Source organism: Dicentrarchus labrax, unplaced genomic scaffold, assembly GCF_905237075.1.
Source record: "Dicentrarchus labrax unplaced genomic scaffold, dlabrax2021, whole genome shotgun sequence".
Taxonomy (NCBI): domain Eukaryota; kingdom Metazoa; phylum Chordata; class Actinopteri; family Moronidae; genus Dicentrarchus; species Dicentrarchus labrax.
Window position 1 is genome coordinate 7,918,073 of NW_026136714.1, and position 19,977 is coordinate 7,938,049.

Genomic DNA, 19,977 nt, shown 5'->3' on the forward strand with positions numbered 1-19,977 from the left:
CCAAAATAAAATGTTCGTATGAATTTACATCTATATTTGTTATGTTCAATTATTTCATTTATGCAATCAAATGATGTAATATATTATGTATTTATTGGACTTAAAATAGCCAGATGTAAACTAGGGATGTTGAGTGTAACAATACTGTAATAAGCTTATTTTCATAGTTGGTAGTAAGAGTAGCAGCTTTAAAATCAGCTTTAATCATATCGATCTTTGATTTACAGACTGACAGTGACTTACCTCTGCTGCAGTGAGCTATTGATACCCTGTTTACAGGATCCTTTAATGGGAAAAAGCTTTACAGTTAAAAACTAACAGTGAAGTATGAAAGCACTGAGAGAAACAGCACATCCCTGCACAACAAGCACACTTGTAACTCTGAAGCTGAAGCACAAACTAGCTGTTTTTTTGTTGACTTAAAGATAAAGCAAACACTGAAGTTTTATTATGTGGCCTGCGCGTTTCGGTTCCCAACCTAAGGTACTTGAAACAGGGACAGGCCTCTGTCTCAAGATCTGTGCAGGGAAAAGGGGAGTTTCAGAGGAGTCATTGAATGGGTCACAAGGAGCGCATAAACTGAGGGGAGGGGCCTAAACCTAAGCCACACTGCCGCCTGCTGGTAGGAGAGAGAAAATACCCTATTACTACCCTCCAATGTTGGAGGCAGACAGGTGGGCAAACCAATAAAAAAAAACCTTAATATTAATATTCCAAATTATGATTTATGAAATATCAAACACTGAGAATATAAAAAATACAATAAAGCTCGCTGTGTGACAGAAATAGAGTGTAACTCCCATAACCTTTACATGTCTCTTTTTCATTGCAGTCACACTGCAGGAATTCCCCCACATCATTTCTCATAACTCATCCATATTCTGTTACTGTCCCTGACTCTAGGCAGCAGCGTTGACCTCTTGACCCCAAGTAGCAGTATCAAGTTGACATTTTTTCCTTTCAGTGGAGTCTCTTCAAATATCATCTCTTTAGTTTGAACTGGGGGAAGTAAGACAGAAACACACTGCACAGAACATGGTTATCTCTAGTATATTAACTAAAGAAAGATGTTGCAGTATTATGAACAACACGCAGTAATACCACAATATGCACCCTCAGATATTACATGCCCCTGATACACAAAGGTAATATTTGATGCAGGGCTGTTGTGTTGGATTTTATTAAATTGTACAGGTGTTTGATAATGTGCCCACCTGTTTTTAGAGTCTCACAATTCAATCTTCAAGTTTTCCAAAAGCATAAGACCCCAAACACATGGTAATCCCTGAGAAATTGGTTGTTAAAACTGATTCGTAATGACAATCAACCTGACAGAGGGAGTGTGTATGTTGTTAACAGTAAATATCAATCTGCTTTGTTGTGGTGCAGTCAAATCACATCTCCTTCCATAAACAGAAGCACTCTTGTCCTGAGAACATGAGCTCAACCCCGTCATAATAACAACAAGCCCCCCCCACTTCGTAAGGACTCCATTATTATAATATTTGTTATGGCACAAGGCGATCCATCTCTAATATAGAACAAAAATGAAATATGAAATCAAGAGTCACACATTGGGTTGCTTCTCAAATACCATTTTATTTTCTCTATCCATGTTAGAATTACTATATTAATATTGTTACTACATACAAGTTCCTTCTGTATTGAAATATGCTTTACAAAATTAATCTAATCAAATCAGAGATGACATTAGTCAAACTGACCAGTACAAAGGTCATCTGAAAAGCCAACATGATGGCCTACCATGGTATATTAGTTGTCATATCAAGAGTTAGAGAAGTAAGAGCTGAGAGATGATGACAAAAGCTTGTGAAAGAAAAAGAAAAATTATAACAAGTCCAGTACAAATATTATTTACAAAGTGAAAATGAAAAAAATCATAACCTTGCTTATAAGACAAATGAGTTGTGAAAAAAATAAAAAGTTTTTTCAACAGACCATCACCTGACAAACGGTTACCAATCCTGATCTGGATCTGGGTCAGTCTGACAAACATTAGGCTCGCTTTGCTTTTCTCTCAACCTGTAGTAATCAGACCTGAAGGTAGCAGTAGGCTACAGTAGCACCCATTGACTTATTGGTTAATTGTCACATAACAGTATATCTGACCCCTTTTGTGAACAAAGGCTCAAGTGTAATACAGGTATTAAAAATACCCATAAGAATATAATTCACAGAGATTTCTTATATGATTCTGTGTTTGTTATACAGGCCAAAAACATAAGAGAAACTAGCTTTTCATGGCATGCAGTAGCAGTTTGACATTTGTTTTCAGGCCTCTGACAGCGCCTTAATGGATTCATCAGCTGGCCAGTGCTTTGTTTTGCTTCACTTGGCATTAAAAGGGCAAATCAACAGACAACAATGGATCCAGAAATACCATGCAGACAAAAAGATAAAATTAAGACAAAAAAAACCAAACCATTCTGTCCATGATGGAGGCCTCTAATGCTGAGCCACTTACACTGAAATAACCCATTGTCCCAGTAGACATATTGTGAGGGAGTAACTCAAGGTCTTTTTTTCAGCATAATGTACTTAAGTACGCTTCTCAATAACTCAAAATAAAACATTTCCATTTTTTAAACAACTTCCTGAACTGAAAATGAGTCGACAATAGCTGTGTTAATAACGTTCACCATTCAGTCCGGATTGGCATTAGTGGTATAAGTCTTGATCAGATCACAGACCGGTAAGCTGCTGTCACAGTAATTAAATTTTTATCACATAAAAAAGATACATATAGAAAGATCTGATTTAGGTACATAAGCAAGATCTGTAATAATAACTACGTACATTATTTAACTTTATATCTTCAGACCCAAAGACAGAAAAAACACTGTCAGGGTACTGGGATTCATAATTAGCTACTATATCAAGGCGAATACTTGCTATTTTCAAAGAGGGGTCAGATATTTTGTCCACAAAACTGTCCAGCATTCAATTTTTCTGAAAACATCAAGTTCATCAAGTTCATCAACTACAGCGTAGTGATAGTGATCTGACAGCAACAATACTTCGAGGTAAACTCCGACGTAAGAGCTGTGGAAAAATTTTCAAAAGAAAGTGTGAGGAAATAACCCTCACTTTATTGGTCACCGACATACAGCCCCAGCCTTTTAACTGGCTACGTGAGCTGCTGTAAGAGCCCCATCTTGCATCATATTCTTGTAGATTGTAACATTAAACTGTACCATTTTAAGACTAAACAGAGAAGTAGAGACTGAATACAGCTAACAGAGCTTTGGAGATGTTTCTAGATAGTATTTGTACAAAGTACAAAGTTATCTGTGTGTCTAGGTCTCTGCAATATATTATACTAAACATTTGGCAACACTGGCACAGCTAGGTAATATGTCAGTATGTCTTGTACAGTTCTTCAGTGACAGCTGATACGTGCAAATATCATGTAGAATATAAAAAATATAATAAACAGTAATCCAAAAAAAGAAATTCATGGTGACTGCAGTGTGTGGGACAAAACCTGACTTCATAGTCAGACTGAGTTCAGTTGGATTAGAGAGAGTCAGGTCCACTTCTGGTCCGGTCCAGTTTGTAGCAAGGCTGTTTTTCAGGACCTCAAAAGCCTCAGGAGCTGATGGCAGAGGTCTCCATTAGGAACCGTGGACCATGTCCTTCTCAAAAGGCAGCAAAAATGCAACACACACACACACCCACACACACTCTGTCATACTGCATGTACACATGGTATGTTGTCTGTATCTACTTCCTCTTTCATTCATGCACCTTCATAATGTGCGATTTTCAACATGATAAAAAGAAAATCTAAAAGCAAAACAAAATGATGGGTACTTGTAAGTTCACAGCTGCAGCATGTGGAGTGGACGGTACTGACAGGCCCGGACAAACTGGAGCTCCAAAGGGGGAGAGGTGTTTGATAATGAGAGAAGACCGCCACCAAAACCAGTACTACACAGACAAAAACCACTTCTACCTGCATCACTTCACAAAAAAAAAAAAAAAATAAAAAAAAAGGAAAAGGTTGCACCCCTTTCTCCATCATCCAACCTCTGCTGGAAACCATTGCTTTCTTCTCGTCTTCCCTCTCCACCCTTTTTTTCCCCCCAAGCTCCTCTACAAGTTGACCAGCTCATGCGCAACAAACTGTTTGAGTCTCTCCAGGTATTGTCCGTAGAGCTCCACGTCATTGTGTCCGGCCCCCTCCACCCAGAGGGGCTCCACGGGGCGCTGACAGCGTTCATACAGCGCCAGGCCATGGGAGAAGTCGATGACCTCGTCCTCCGTACCGTGGATCACCAGTACCGGTGACGTTACCTTCGAAATCTTGTCGATGCTTTCGAGAAAGAAGATAAGAAAACAGATATTTAGGAGGGTTTGCAGAACACAGATATAAAGACAAACAGAAAAAGTGAGTTGTGGGTTGAGTTACTATAAAGAAAATTCACAATAAATGCTGAAAATTCACAGAGTAGAGCTAGTTTTCCAACTTACCACCAGAGGGAGCTATTGAGAATATTTTTAAGCCCTTTGAATCACAAAGAAGTGAAACAGTCCTGAATAGATTTGACACATCTAAATGTGTAAGTCCATATTTGCAAGCTTGTGTGTGTCTTCATGATTCCTCATTCATACAAAGCTGTTCTGAAATCCACGTGTACTCTGTTATTTGACTATCTGTGCAGGGAGGCTGGGGGCCTTTCTGTAGGTGTTCATGATGCATTTAGCCAGGCTGTCACACATTGCACTCACTTTGGGAAGGCGTCAAAGCAGTAGGTCTTCTTGGTGTCGGGGAAGGCCACTCTCATGCCAGACGTGAGCGGGGAGTGGAGGATGACTGCAGCACTCTCATAGCGAGAGGCCAGGTCCACAGAGGGCACGGTGCCAATGCTCTGGCCGTACACGATCACGTTCTCTGGCCGGATGCCATACCTGTGAGACAGACACAGAATATCTGAATATCACCCTTTCGTTGATCACGATGAGGACATTTAAAATGCAAGCGGTGAGGCATAGTCGGGTAAATTTTGTGTGCTCTACCAGACACTGGCAGGAGTCCAGTTGGGCCTTTTGTTAATTATGAAAAGCAGCTTGGCTGGCAAAAACAGTGGATTCCAAAATACAACATTTGCTTTTCCTGGTTAAAGTTGATTTTCTTTAAGTGCTTTTCATAGTAAAGGGGACACTTTGTGTAATCACAATTTTCTAGGTATGGGTCTGCTTTTTACCAATCACATAATAAGTACACTAACACATCCAATTAGTCTCCCATCGTCCTCTCATTTCCCCCACATGCTGCTCCATAAGCAAACACACACCTGTGTGAGACTCACTCATGCTCTATTATTGGCTGAAACGTCATGGCACAGTGACTCAGTGATTATACGGTCTCCTAAAACAAGCACACAAAGATGGGAAGCGGCCAAGGTTCGGTGGCTTTCTGCTGCTTTTCAAAGCAGCTGAACAGAGAGGACCACCACTGTAGTCTCGTGATTCAGAGGGGAGGAGGGGGAATAAGAGCAAAACAAGCAGAAAGAGAGCAAAAACAGACACTGGTACTGGATTGAGGCCGAGGGACAAACTGGGAGAGGGAGGAGAAAAGGAAAAAAAAAAAAAACGGAAGAGAAGACATTCCACAGCTGATTATGAAGAACGTGACCCACTCTAGCAAGCAGGCAGTCAGCTGACAACCTGAAACCTCGTCTGAGAACACTGCATCACTGTCTCCACTGCTGCACTGCTGGATAGTGCATAGTAAACAGCCACAATCAGCCTGACAAAATCTCTGATCTACTCTATTAAGAAAATTAGGAGTACTAACATTACAGGCTTAACAATACAGCCTCTACCACTGCACTCCTGTAAGACACAGTGATGAAAACTATATGAACACCAAAGTCTGACACCACTCACAATGCTAGTGTGTACACACGGTCTAGTTTGCAGACAGACAGTCATTAGCAGGAACATAGGAACTGTTTATCGTCAGTGTGTTAGCTGGCCTTCATCGAGTATAAATAGGGGTGAAAATACTGGCAAGGCATAGCGCAGGCTGTTGGGTGCTGTGGTGTTAACAGCACCATTAACTCTCAAGGTTGGCTGACCATGATATACACGATTCATGAACTGAAAGCTTATTTCAATTATGGAACATAATGTGGCGGTTTTAGGGAGATAGTGAGGACGAGGGCCAAAATCTCAAGTCTTTGTATAAACTGTATAAAAGAATGACACTGACCTTTCTAAGTGTCCGATTACAGACTAGCGGCTTCTAAAAAATCTGCCACAAACAGCTTTGTTTTACCATTTTCAAGTAAAGGCCATCTTCACACTCAGTTCAATCCTAATGATCTGTCATCAAAATAAAGCATAAATTACTGTTAATGAGAATCCACTTTGGTCCAGTCCGATTTGTGGAAATGCCATTTCTCAGAGCCTTAAATGCCTTGGGGGGTTTTGACATTTAAGACAAAAAGTGTCATCGCTAAAAAAAATAATTTACTAAATGTTTGCGGGAGGCCCAACCATGACCTACACTCCTGATGAAGAGCATGGAAGGTAGAGTCCTGCTTTTTGTCTGGTTCAGTTTTAATTTAATGAAACAATAACAGAGAGAAAGAAGTTGAGCGATCGGAGAGATCACTGCCATTCTGTTGATTTTGGAATAGATCTTCAATATTAACTCCTCCCAGGAGACATGAAACTAGATTGCTCAAATGGGGGGGGGGTTGTTTGGTTGCTTACGTCTCTTACTCATAACTGTTCACTGTTGAATGATTGGGTTTAATTAGACCTCATATCTCCAGCGTATTGCTGAACATTGAACAGCAATGCCTGTAGGTCTGTCATATTGTCGCAACAGTCTGTTATTTGTTTACTGTTATGAACGTTTTTATTCAGCGTAGTATCCCTTAAGTACACGTTTATCCGTCATTATCTTTGACTTATCTCCTTTTCGTTATGCTGATCTAGTTAATGTTCTTTTGCCATATCAGGCCACTGAAGCCTGGCCAATCCCAAGACTCATAAGAACTCACCACAATATAAAGCTTATGCAATGTCAATACACAGAGGGTAAATTGAAACCATCTGACAGCTTAGTCATCAGGTGAGAGGATATAGGACCAAAAAGCAGCAAGGCTTTCCCCCTAACTTGGCATGCTTGGCTTACAGCTTTACACCAACATTGTACAAGTAGGAGTGTTTTGCACTCACACAAATAAATACAATGAATAATGCAAGGCTTGAACCAGTGACCTTCCACGTACAACAAGGTCACTCCAACCACTAACCCACCCTGCTATCTTGGCACCGTTTGATGGACTGCTGTGGCTTTTGCTCACACATTCAGGAAAGGTCGTGCAGATCTGCAGCTGTGCTCGTGTTAAAACGCCACAACGATCCGGCCTTTGACTATCCCGGATCCAGGCCAACGCTAGCCTACAATTTACTCTATTGCATTTCAGCTTGAATAGACCTCCCCAAGCCATAGCCAGCCCATGCTCCATGGTTACACCCCTCCCCCAGACCTTCATCAATTTAGTCTCCTGACACAAATCCAATCTATTATGCATCACATCCTCCCTCGTTCCCCTGTTCTGTCTCTCGCTCCCTCTTGGCTGCCCACCTCTTTTACCCTCAAGACCAAAAATATTCTCATCCCATAGCAGTCACTATGACTAATAGATATTTTAGGACATCCTGAACATATGTACAGGCATTTTTAACAGATTAGCGTACCATCTGCACTACAGCAGGGGGAGTCTTTAGTGAAGCGCTCCTATGATCTGTTATTATGCTTAGCATCTTTTTACTCATTTACTTCCATTGTATACTTGTCTTGAAAATAAATATGCATATGTTGAGATCAATGCCCACATATTAAAAAATAAAAAAAAAGTCTTTAAAGTGAATTAAACATGAAGATGCAAGGATAATAAGTATATAATCAGTAAGTATCATCACTGAGCTGTTCCTGTTGGCAATAAGGAGAGTCACATGAGCACGTGAGTACTTCACCCAATTGACGTAACAGACACATCAGCCTTTCTCTAAAGCCTCAACTGATATTTCAAGTAAGCAAAACAATTCATAGACATGTTGGGCTGGCCCCTCCGTGTCAATGTTTGCGAGAATGTCTCCCCACTATCGAACGCTTGAGAAGAAGGACGGTGTTTTGATTTGGATCAATAAAGATGATTGACCAGGGAAGTGAGTTTTTCCCGTTTGTTTTCATATGCCATACTGTGGGAAGACCTCGGCCTGAAAGCTCATTGGAAATCGGTTGCTAGGCTACCACTCAATATTAGACTAGCGGGATTGACTGCTGGCCCGCCTCCATCTCAGAGGGAAAAGAAAATGATACAGTGCCCGCCCACACCCACACCCACACACACACACACACAGTGCTCTGATCTGTCACTCTTTACTCAATAAGCCCCACACTTTTTTTCCCTCCCTCATGCGGAGCAACAAATAGTACACCTGATACATTCTTCTATCAGTAGTCATTCTTAGTATGATAATGGAGGCAGTGTAAGTGTGTAAACCTTCTGACTCATGCAATTACTGAATCATCTGGCCCACATCCTGCTCAGGTGAAAGGGAGTGCCTCATGTGCACCGTGGCTGAACAAAAGAACACAGGTTCGGTGGCTAGACTGTTTGCAGCGTGACAGGTGGCTACCCTCCTTCATATGACTGTGGAGCGAAGTGAACGCAGCCTACACAAGCGTGTCAACACTGGAGAGAAGCTGAATTTGCTGACTGCTGAATCATAAGCAGAAAAAGATTGGATGACACAGAAACCAGAACAGTTGCAGAAAAGTATGGGATCTGGTGCGTTCAAAATGTCAAATAATCAGAAAAAAAAAAAAAAAAAAAAGACACTGACACAGTTACAGCAAGCACAGAAAGTGAAAGAGATTCACTCGCTTCTTCAGTCTGATCTAACTAGAGAGACATGCACGAGGGATGTATGCAGCCGACTGATGTGAGGCCATGCAGAGAGGCCTTTTGATGTGATAAACACAATCTAGTTGATTCATGTTCAGCGGGGTCAGAAGGCTGGGTTGTACCCTCTTTCTATCGCATAGACAGTCAATTATGAATCTGGCACAACCCTCAAACCATCAGACACACACAGCTGAGTCAAAAAGGCAGATAATATCAAACTAGGGACCGCACTGACACTAAGCTTTTAATATTCTACAATAAAAGGTTAGGCACGTACAAAAGCAGAAAGATATGCCAGACAAAAAAAAAAATGTGCATAAGACTTCCATCGTATTTTCTGTTAATAAATCCCTTTTAAGTTGTGCCCAGGAATGAGAATTGAAGCTCCACATTTTAATGCTGGTGATTAGCTAGCAACTAGGCCTACATAGTTGTGAAGAATCCTTAAAAACTTGAAAAAAAAAAAAAGTGCCTGTTGAGTTGATAAAAAGCCAGGGGTTTGGAGGCCATAGCGGAGTATCACCAACCGAGAAAGTTTGATGCGTGGCAGCATAAGTAGCGAGTGTTGACAATCCTGACAGCGGGACCATTAACATAATATATACTGTAACTGGAGAGCAGCAGAGGTCTCACAGACAGAAAGAGTGACACTGACATGGCAATAAAGGAAGAGGAGATTGTTGCCAGTGAATGAGGTAACCCAACCACAAGGTGTACTCGACGCTTGTCATTTGGTTAAGCCAAAAAAATATGCAAAATGGACTTATAAATAACCAACGATCTCTTTTGAATTGTCGATTTTTTTAGTTTTTAAATAGAGAAAAGAATAGCGTCCTGAGCAGGATGTGCCCCAGCTCCAGAGTGCCCAGTGTGTCTATTTGTTAGTGTTAATAAAGTGAATGGATTGGTTTAAAAAGGTGTATTCGAACATCACGCCTTACTCTTATATTTGCATTTGAAGTGTCATCTGTATTTTTCCAGCACATACAAATGAGGAGCTCTCCATATGGCTCTATTCAGACAGACATGTTTTGTTTTAAGCCGTCTCACTGCGGCATCAGTAGAATGGGGATCCAATAGAAATGTCATGACAAGTTAGAACAACAAGTTTTGCCCATCTTCCTGTAAGTCTCATCTGATCTTCACAAGGTTTTTCCCTGATTAACTTATAGTTATGATACGGTGTCTGAGACTGATGTACCTGCTCTACCCTTTTTAAATAAACTGCTGATTAACATTATGGCATAGATTAGCTGATTATTAGCTGTCAATTAAATGAATATGCAACTATTTTGATAATCGATAAATTGTTTTGAGCCATATTTTTAAACAAAATAGGCCAAATTCTCTAAATTCTGCTCCACAAATGTGAATATTTTCTTGCTTTCATTAGTCCTCTAGGTCAGTAAACAAAACAAGACATTTGAGGGTGTTACCTTGGGCTTTGGGAAACAGTGATCAACATTTTCTCCCCATTTTCTGAACCAAACAACTAATCAGTTAATCAATAAAATTATTTTGTGTTGTGTTTGTCTTGCCAATATGAATGAGCCTCCCTTCTGATTGGCTGTTTTCTGAGCACAACGCACAACCAGGCCAACCACATATAATGGATTGCAGTCTACCCGGACGGTGCGTTTCTCTGTGGATTAAGAGCTTTCAAATACTTTCACAGTATTTATATAACACCTGCTTTCACTTTCTATATTATGCTACCTTTAAAGGGGAACTTGGCAACTATTTCAACTTAATAAACCCGTTTAGAAATCATTTGGATGGTTAAACGGCCTGTTCCAGTGAAAATGGTGACTTCCCCGCAATTCCACATAAACGCACACACCCCCCTCAATACCGGTTAGCCACGCCGGCTATAAGAACAAGCGACGATGAATGTATTACCCACCTTGGTAGACATTGCTCCACACGAAAAAGTTGCCTGGCAACAAATGCACATCAGCAGCGGTAGAAAGGGGGAGGAGGGTGCCGCAAGTGTAGTTTTTCTTACGACAGCGTTTTGAAATATACGTCCCAGAGCTGTAGGGGGAGCTCTTTGAGAAAACATGCGACGACCAAAATGAAAACCAGCGAAGAAATGGCTTGAGTTGTCAAGTTCCCCTTTAATGGAGGAATGTTTTTTAGCATTGCACATCATTACAGTTACAGTATGAATTACTCCACTCATGGGAACTAGATGTGTTGTACTGCAATAAAACAAAAAAAACTTCAACCTCATGCATCTCTACAAACGGTGAAGACAGAGCCAGGGGCCACGCTGTGTGCAGTTATAAGTTACACCATGCAAATGGATTTCTTTATCTAAAACTATATAACTGAGCTTACATTAAAAAAAAAGAGCAGCCAGGTTTTGCATTCACGTCAAGAAGGCGTCTGTTCTGCCTCGATTAATTAAATTTCAAGGCTAATTTTGAGCCCGTTTGGGAGCAGGAGATTTCTTACTGTGTCAAAAAATAAGAAAGTACGCTGGAAAATAATAAGGAGCCGAACACAGCAGCAGTAAGCACAGTTTCTCTTTCAAGAAAGAGAATGGGTTTCTTATTCTTCTTTTCGATCACATTCGAAAGCTTTGGTAACACTGTGTGTGGAAAATTGAAAACGCAAGTGAGAGAAAGGTTTCAACATTAAGGAGACATTGAATGCGTTTGATTGCATACACAAACAGTGTGTGGTCACCAGAAAAGCAGGTTCTTCTTCGCAGCAGTGGCCCATTTCCTGTATGTAGAACCTTTATGATCAAGAGTTTCCTGTTTAACTTGCCAGCTTCCTTATTCAAAGGCCCTTATTTACAGAAGGCCACTCCGTATGTTCTGTTTAATGGTAGATGGTGTAAAATGTAAAACAAGTGCTGAGAGAGAGTCACAGCAAAAGTCAGCAGCTAAGAAACAGTAACATTATGTTGTAAGTGGCCTTACCAATGGTTTCCATCAGCACTTTTAAATCTCTGCAGTGCCAACACCCTCATTTACCTCAAAAAGAACACACACCCACATTACCATCGCAGCACACAGGAGGAGCTCTCAACACTAGAAGCCTAGTTTTTCTCTTTGCGGTTGATTTACACTGCTTTGGCTCTTCTCTTCCAGCCTTTTTTAGTTTTTTCTGAGCCAATGTTCCCCATCTCCTCTCTTAGTCATCTGTTTGTCTTCCAGCAGGAAGTATACAAAAACAAAAAGGCCTACTGGATGAACTTTTATTTCCCCCTCATCCACATAAACAAAAATGCAAAAATGGACACATTATTTTCAGTCACACACAAACATTGTACACTCCTCCTCCACATCCTGTTCTCTATAAGAACGGGTTTGTGACTGTGTTCTTGTTTAATCAGAGAAAACGTGTCTCTATGGTATGAATGTTTATCGCAAAGGGCGGCAATTAACAGTTATTTTCCTTATTGATTAATGTGTCAGCTATTTCCTTTAGGCCTTCATTGTGAAAAATGCCCATCACAGTTACCCAAACCCCAAGCTGTAATCTTTATATTGCTTACTTTGTCTGATCAACGGTCCAAAACCCAAAAACGTTTAGTTTAATTTATCATTGTTTTTAAGTTGAAACGAGCAAATGTTGGCCATTTTTTCTTGACCCCGAAACAAATAATTGATAATCAAAATAGCTGCCAATTAAATTTTTGTTAATAGACAATTCTATTACTCAACTAATTGCTTTAACTCTACACACGCGTATGCATTTAATGTTTTTTGGACCTCGATACAGAGGCAACAAACTGAGCAGGGGCCTCCAAACCAGACACAGACTACAATGTCTATACAAGAAGACAAAAGGAGGAGATGACGCGAGGGTTAAACAAAGATGGAAGGAAATGGGGGACACTGGGTTAAAAAGACAGACTGATGACCACTGCGGCTCAGGTAGAACGGCAGCGTCTGTGGGAAGTGACTGAAGTTGAGAGAAGAGTCTGTGCCTGACATAACTAGTGGTTGACCATGTGGGGTTTCAGATAGATAATTATTTATATTTTAAACGCTCTACAAAGCGTTTTTAAACTGGTTGTGAAACGGTCTCAATTTAAGACCGATGCCTCTATATGACCTACATAAACGTCATTTATATATAGTTATTCTAAATGCTACCACCACCTGCAACCAGGTTGAATTTGGTCGGATTCCCCTCGAGGAGGTGGAAACATTAACGCGATCATAAGACAATAAAAACTTCTTGTAGCTGCTTTAAGTAAGCAATATTTGTCTGCATACAGTCTCTGTTTGTCCTACCTGCTTTATGAAAAAGGGAAAAAAAAGGTTCATTATCACTATAAAGCTATGATATGGTTTCATGCAGACCTCATCAACAAGAAGCCCTGAAGCAGAATGAGTATGTTTCATCAGATGGAAAAGCACAGATACGGACTGCAAATCGGCAAAGGTCGAATATCGGCCAATAAATATCAGTCTATTCATAGCCTGCAGAGCAAAAAGATGCAGCAGAGCACCCACTCACACCTACATATGGCTGGGCAGCATAATCATAGAAAACACGGTCCTTATTATCGCCTACAAGAACATCATGTCATCCCTACTAAACCATTCCTCATCAACTCCACCCATGATTTTATCAGGCCCAATCTAATCATCCCTCCACCAAGCACCTTCTGTAACCTCCTCACATCTTCAACTGACACAGCTCTGTTTGTTATCTCTTTATGTCACAAAGTTTTAAAAGCATTCATGGGGCTTAACTCACCCTCACTCCTAACATTTGTCAAGACTCCTCTGCACTGCCATTTAGGGTCTGTGTGCTATTCCATTACTCTAATACTGATGCTCTTATCGCTGCATCCATCATCATCATCATCATCATCATCATCATCATCATCATCATATCTCCTTACCGTGACCGCAGTGCCTGCCAGGCAGCGTCTACATCAGCGTACAAGTTCTTCTCCGAGGGTTTCCCAGAACTGGCTCCGTAACCCGAGTAGTCGTAGGAGAAGACGTTGCAGTTGATGCGCGAACCCAGGCCAATGTAGAAGCTGCTCATCTGACCCAAGTCCACTGCGTTTCCATGGGAGAATAATAGTGTGTATCGGGCGCTGGGTGAGCAGCGGACAAACATGCAGGCAATGCGGTTTCCTCTTGTGGTGCGTGTCATGAAACACTCGATGGCGTCCTTCTCGCGGGACGAGTACTGCCAGTCGGCACGCTCAGAGAGGTGCAGAGTCCATCGGCTGCCACTGTCATCGGACATGAGGCTGTATGTGGGCTCTGGGGGCAGGAAGGCCAGCTTAGAGGCGATCTTGCTGGGGCACGGTGGACAGCAGAACAGGCAACATAGCTCGCTGAGGGATAAGTGGTTCATCCTCAAAACTCTGTGACAGAGAGAGTGACGATGGTTAAAAATAGAAACAAATACATTTCATCAGTAGAAGAAAGAATGAGAGAAAGAACAGATATAACCTTAGAGAGCAGCTGGGCTCTGTCAAAGAACTGAAACGCTAATTTGCCACTGCATCCCCTGCAGATTGATCACAAGGAAAACACCACAAGAGCAAATTCGTGACACAGAAACTACTGAATGATGCTTTCTCCAAGAATATAAACACTTATCTTTGTTAAGTGGAAAAGCATGGGGTTTCTGTGACCAGGGGCTGAAGCAAGGCTGCTGTCTTTTTTTTTTTATTTATTTATTTATTTTTTTTTTACACACACACACACACACACACACACACACACACACACACACACACACACACACACGCGCTTCTCTTCTACAGAATGCATGAATCTCTTTAGCCAGCATCATAAAAAAAAAAAAAAAGCCCTGACTGTGATTGGCTCCACAACCACTCAGACAGTATTGACTTAAAAGGCTTTCTTGTTTCACCCTGCACCTGGACCCTCACCCAAGGCTACCTTTTAGATATCCAGGTGCTTTTGAGAGATGGGGGGGGCTTTTTTGTAATTTGACTCTGCATAACTACACATGCCCTTCTGAATAGGCTGAAGCAGATCACTGTGTGTGGATTGTATTTCCAGATTTGAAGATGCTACAAGTAAGAAATTACACTGTGTCATTACATCTACGCGATTGCAAATCCTTCAGTGTATGCAAACATGCAATGCAATCACAATTCTTTTTTTTATTTTTTTTGCCACAATGGTAGGTTGGCATGTTGGTAACTCCTTTTATTGTAGCCTTCTACAAGGTTTGCAGGTGATGTTGCAGAATATGCTGCAAATGTTGCCCGTCTCATCCACACAAGAAGCTACAGATTTGCCATAGGCTTCTTGGTGGCCTTCTTTGCCAGTACTCTTCTTGCACGCTCAGTTTTCTAAGCTGCCTTTAGCAGATTTACAGCTTTTATTTTACAGTTGTCCATATTTTAGTCCGAGGAACCATCTTGGAGTCTTCCCCTGATTGGCATTTTTCCAACAACCTTGTAATGGATTTGTTGGGAAAAGAAAAGTGGCTATGCTGCTGTTGGAGCTTCCACATCCATGTGTACTGAAGCTCAGAATCACTTCTTGGTTACACACATGTGACTTCAGCTCAGCTTAATTACCTGTATGCCAGAGATTGTTTAGAGTGAATACTTTTTTTATAAGCACTTGTAATCTATGAATACTTCTGCTGCTGCAAGATGCTGTGACATCCAAACGGAGCAGGCAGCAGCAAAGTACACAGTGGAGGATATTTGCTTCCCATACTATATACTAATAGTCCATAATCTCCAGCTAAAGGAGCCAGAATGGAGCCCCACAGCGATTTACTGTAAAATGGTGGTGGAGGCAGCAATGTGTTCAGTGAGATTACAACGACTCTGGGCTGGTTTGTGGAGGCTTATATCCAGTTGCTAGACACACACACACACACACACACACACACACACACACACACACACACACACACACACACACACACTTTATTGTCAAGTGTGATGGGCCAATTAGCCAGCAACACTAAGCATGCAAATGTGCGTGTGTTTCCCTCGTTAACACAGAGCTGGTGAAATGATCACAACATTACCTGGACGGCGGGTGGACGCTTGTTTTGTTTTTCTTTCTATTTTGAGAGGTTGACAGTATTGACCAACGTCGCCGTAGTCAGGTGTTATCTCCGAACTAATGTATCTTCTTCTTCTCGACGCCAGGAGATTGACAAGGTTATCCTCGGCCAGATTAGCCTCTGTTCCGTGTCCTATGTGTCAGCGATGTCACCGTTGAGTGTGAATATCCCTCTTGGCACCACAGCTCCGAGTTACTAGCCACTTCGTCCTCCCGGTCCAGACACCCTCCGAACAAACTGCCGTTTCTTCCTCCGCTCGGTGTTCTCAACATATGGTCCTGAATGATAACGAGATCGATTCATTCAAAACGTTCAAGTCTATACAGCTCAGCAGCGACATGGGTGACTTCAATAAAGGTCTGAAATGAACTAAATTCGTGTCACGCGTCTGCGGTGATTCGTTCGCGGGAGTATCACTTGCCTCCGAAACATCACCGCTTTCGTTGTGAATTTCACTCCGCTTGTTATCTCCTCGGGAAGGATAGGTCGTGATTGACAGCTGTGCGGACCAATAGCAAAGAGGTTGAGGAAGACCTGCCCACCAATGACACAGCGTGTGGCTATTTGTGGGCGGTCCCTGTCGACGCCGCAGCGTGATGAGCGAATGTTTTGATTGACGTCGTGGAGAGCCAACCAGAGATTACTATTGCGCGTCACCGACCAATCAGCACCGACAGAGGGGTTTCTAACGGTCAGTCAGGTGACGTCATTGGCATTAAACTATTTTATCAAGCGTATTTATCGTTTTTTTTAAAAAATCGTGCTTGTTTGGAAATTTGTTTTATTCTAACAAACAGCTTTCTGTCTTCATTTATTTTAAACACTTTAAAAAATAAAATAAAATTAAAAAATCGGGTGTTCTAGGTTTGACCTCAATGACGTTTCATGACGTGCTCGTACTTCTTCCGGGTTGGGGCTCTCTCTAGCGTGGTGTTTGGATTTGTGTGCCCTCACAACATGTGTCAGTGAAAACAACTGGAAAAGAAGATGAGTTCTCAGAAAGGTAATGTGTCTCGGTCGAGAGCCCAGAAGCATCAGAACAGCGCTGCCTTCAAAAACGACAAGTACGGAGCGACTGTACAAGTGAAGGTGTGTGAACCTCGGAGTGGTCTGTCATGTGTAGCTAGCCTGCATGGCCACTGAGCTCAAATAAATACACTTTAAACGTTTGCATTCACATTGTTATAGAGTTCACAATAGGCTCTTGTGTAGAGACAAGATTATTTTTTTGTCTGCCAGTAGCTGAAGCGATATTTTTGTTGCATTGTTTAGAAATTGTGTATAAAAATAAAATATTTTGATTGTTTGTTTAAGAAATCTTCTGTCATTGTTGTCAGTAATGATGCATTTCCTATAAATCCTGTCTTTTTCTCTGCTGTTTTGTCAAAGCTATGTTCTAACGTTATTATTTTAACATTTCCACCATGTGTTTGCTTAATTGTAGAAAGCAAAATCAAAGACCCATGATGGGCTCTGTCAACACTGTAAGGGTGTTCTTGAGTGGAAAGTGAAGTACAACAAATACAAGTCACTAACACAACCCCGAAAATGGTGAGTACAACATTCAGCACTGCTACAACTGCTCATGACCGCTCACAGCTCATCTGATCTGTCAACAGTAAAAAAAAAAGCAAGTAATTGTTGCACAAACAAGATAATCAACATGGATTATGATTATACTTATCAGTTAGATAATCTGTGTATTCATTTATCAACCGAAACACTCTAAGAATTGCTTAATTTCCCCATTATACCATTATAAAATCATTATGGAGGGATTTTTGGCTTCTGGTCAGGCTACATCAGAAATGTTAAGGTCCTCCCTCCACTCGAAACTGTTTTTCTTCTTGTTCTACCGTGTGATGTTTGAGCTTCACAGTGCAGAATGATGTATGTGCAGAGGTGGCAAGTACAATGCAAGGGACACTGGGAAATTTTGTTTTGGTGTTGCCGTCCTGCATATGTCCAGCTATGTCCTGCATGCATGAGTCAGACTCACACAGTCTTGTATGTGTTGTAAAGTGTTGTGTTTTGGATGTGTCATTCATGTTTTTTAAGAGGGAACAGAAGACGAGAGGACTGCCTGTTAAAGTTGGTTCCAGTGTGAAAACCGATGACATTTGTGTATGTTTGTTTTCTTCTTTCAGCGTCAAGTGCTCTCAGAAGACTGTGAAGGATGCGTATCACATCATTTGTAAGCCATGTTCCCTTCAGCTAGAGATCTGCTGCAAGTGTGGGAAGAAAGAAGATATCGTTATTCCGTGAGTGATCCTTTATTATAAGAGTGTTTGTGTGTGCAGACTCATGCAATACTGTAGAGAAAACCTATCCCTATTTAATGTAGCCAATTTTAGGTTTTTCTTGCCCACATTACCATCAGTGACTCATAAAGAAGCCACTAATATCATGTGTGCTCTCATCGTACATGAATTAAATGACTGTAAGAAATGTGGTGTGATGTTTTTCTGTACTTGGAAGCAGGATAAAATCTTTTTATGAAGTCAATCTTTGTATGTTTCATCACTGTTAAGCACATACAGCAAATTCTGCTGCAAGTCTTCCATCTTGTGGACAATGAGACACATTACAACTGATTCTTAGAAATCACTGAACTCATTCTGTGAAAGACATTACATGAAGATGCTGTCAGAACAGTTTTCATTAGAAATGTTGCCATCCATTTATTCCCATACACATTTCACATATTTGTTTGTTTACATTATGACATTAAAAAAAGTCAATAAACATGATAGCAGAGCCTCATTTTGTTTTTCTCTCACTGTGTAGAATAAACTCAGAGGCGGACGATAAAGAGCAAGAGGAAGATGGTGAACAGAAAAAGAAAGAACGTGGACCAGGGAAGAAGGACGTGGATGGCTTGGACAGTGATGATGATTATGATGATGATGACTTAAGTGACCTCAGAGATAGTGATGATGATACGGGAGAGGACTCAGAACAAAAGAAGACACAGGACAAGTCCGATGTCCTCCCAGATGTTTCCCGAGTCAGCTTTAAAGACTAAAGACAGTTAGAGGGTTCTTGTAGGCTTTTTTTAACTTCACATATATTCAAAACAAGTTTTCCAATCAAAGTACAGTATGAAGAAGCTGAGAAGACAAGTGCTACCTGATGATTCAGGAATATTTTTGATGACATTTCATTTTTTTTTTATTTAAAGGGCCTTATATACCGTGAATGGGCTGTACAATGTACTGGAAACCCTGTATCTCCGTATTTTGTTTCGTTTCATGACTCTGTTTGACCTGAATGGAATGGGACCTTAATTACTATCATTAATAATACCTGTGTTTACCCTACTAATTCATGTCAAAATGGTTGCTGTGAAAAAGGTTGGTTTATTTCACAATAACCTAATAGTGGCCTTGAAGTATCAGCAGCACTAAAAGCAGAAGTAGAGGCGTTGCCAGGGTATCAGGAACTGACTGAAATATTAACTGTCGCACACACACTCATATTTTGTATTTACACACAGTTTATTAGCTATGCCCAGCTGCAGTCTAATAGCACAGTCCTGCAATAAATCCTACATTCACAGAGGTTGTGATCATTTTTTGTTGTTGAGGTGTTTATTTAACTTTATGATACTTTTGGAGGCTGAAGCTTAGGATTCTGTTGAATTGTGTTATAAAGAGAAGTGTTTCTAATATTTTGGCCTCTGCTTTTATCTAAAGAGCGAGCTGGTCCTCTTCTTCAGAAGCTGCCGCGTTAAACTGCCATGTTTCTACAGTAGCACAGGTTTTCGATAGGACACTGTAGCTTCTCATTTCTTGGAAAGCTGAGCCGTATTGAAATTATTCACTCTGTTTTGGCCTCTTCTAGCACGTAGACTTTTATCTTCCCCTCTAGAGTAAAAAGTATTTAAATACTATAAAAATATATAATTGCTTTCCTTTAAAATGACTCATATGATTTATAAATGTGCAGTCTGCACATTTTAAAACAGGGTTTGCCCATC

The 19,977-nt window shown here is 40.9% G+C and overlaps 2 protein-coding genes across 3 annotated transcripts; one reads left to right on the forward strand and one right to left on the reverse strand.

Annotated features, from left to right (window-relative positions):
- Positions 1 to 1,579: 1,579 nt before the first annotated feature.
- On the reverse strand, positions 1,580 to 16,481 carry abhd17b (abhydrolase domain containing 17B, depalmitoylase). Of its 2 annotated transcripts, XM_051422667.1 has the most exons (5): positions 15,960 to 16,481; positions 14,390 to 14,447; positions 13,825 to 14,301; positions 4,753 to 4,932; positions 1,580 to 4,336 (listed from the first exon to the last, which is right to left on the reverse strand). In XM_051422667.1, exons 3-5 carry the CDS (start codon positions 14,289 to 14,291, stop codon positions 4,117 to 4,119), a joined length of 867 nt encoding a protein of 288 aa, XP_051278627.1. In that variant the 5' UTR covers positions 14,292 to 14,301; positions 14,390 to 14,447; positions 15,960 to 16,481; the 3' UTR covers positions 1,580 to 4,116. The 2 variants fall into 2 exon arrangements, with proteins under 2 accessions (XP_051278627.1, XP_051278626.1); XM_051422666.1 differs by lacking the exon at positions 14,390 to 14,447 and having other exon boundaries at positions 15,960 to 16,479.
- A 410-nt stretch (positions 16,482 to 16,891) lies between these two features.
- Positions 16,892 to 19,559, forward strand: cunh9orf85 (chromosome unknown C9orf85 homolog). Its single transcript, XM_051422675.1, has 4 exons — positions 16,892 to 17,087; positions 17,443 to 17,549; positions 18,146 to 18,259; positions 18,786 to 19,559. Exons 1-4 carry the CDS (start codon positions 16,986 to 16,988, stop codon positions 19,021 to 19,023), a joined length of 561 nt encoding a protein of 186 aa, XP_051278635.1. The 5' UTR covers positions 16,892 to 16,985; the 3' UTR covers positions 19,024 to 19,559.
- The last annotated feature ends 418 nt before the right edge of the window (positions 19,560 to 19,977 follow it).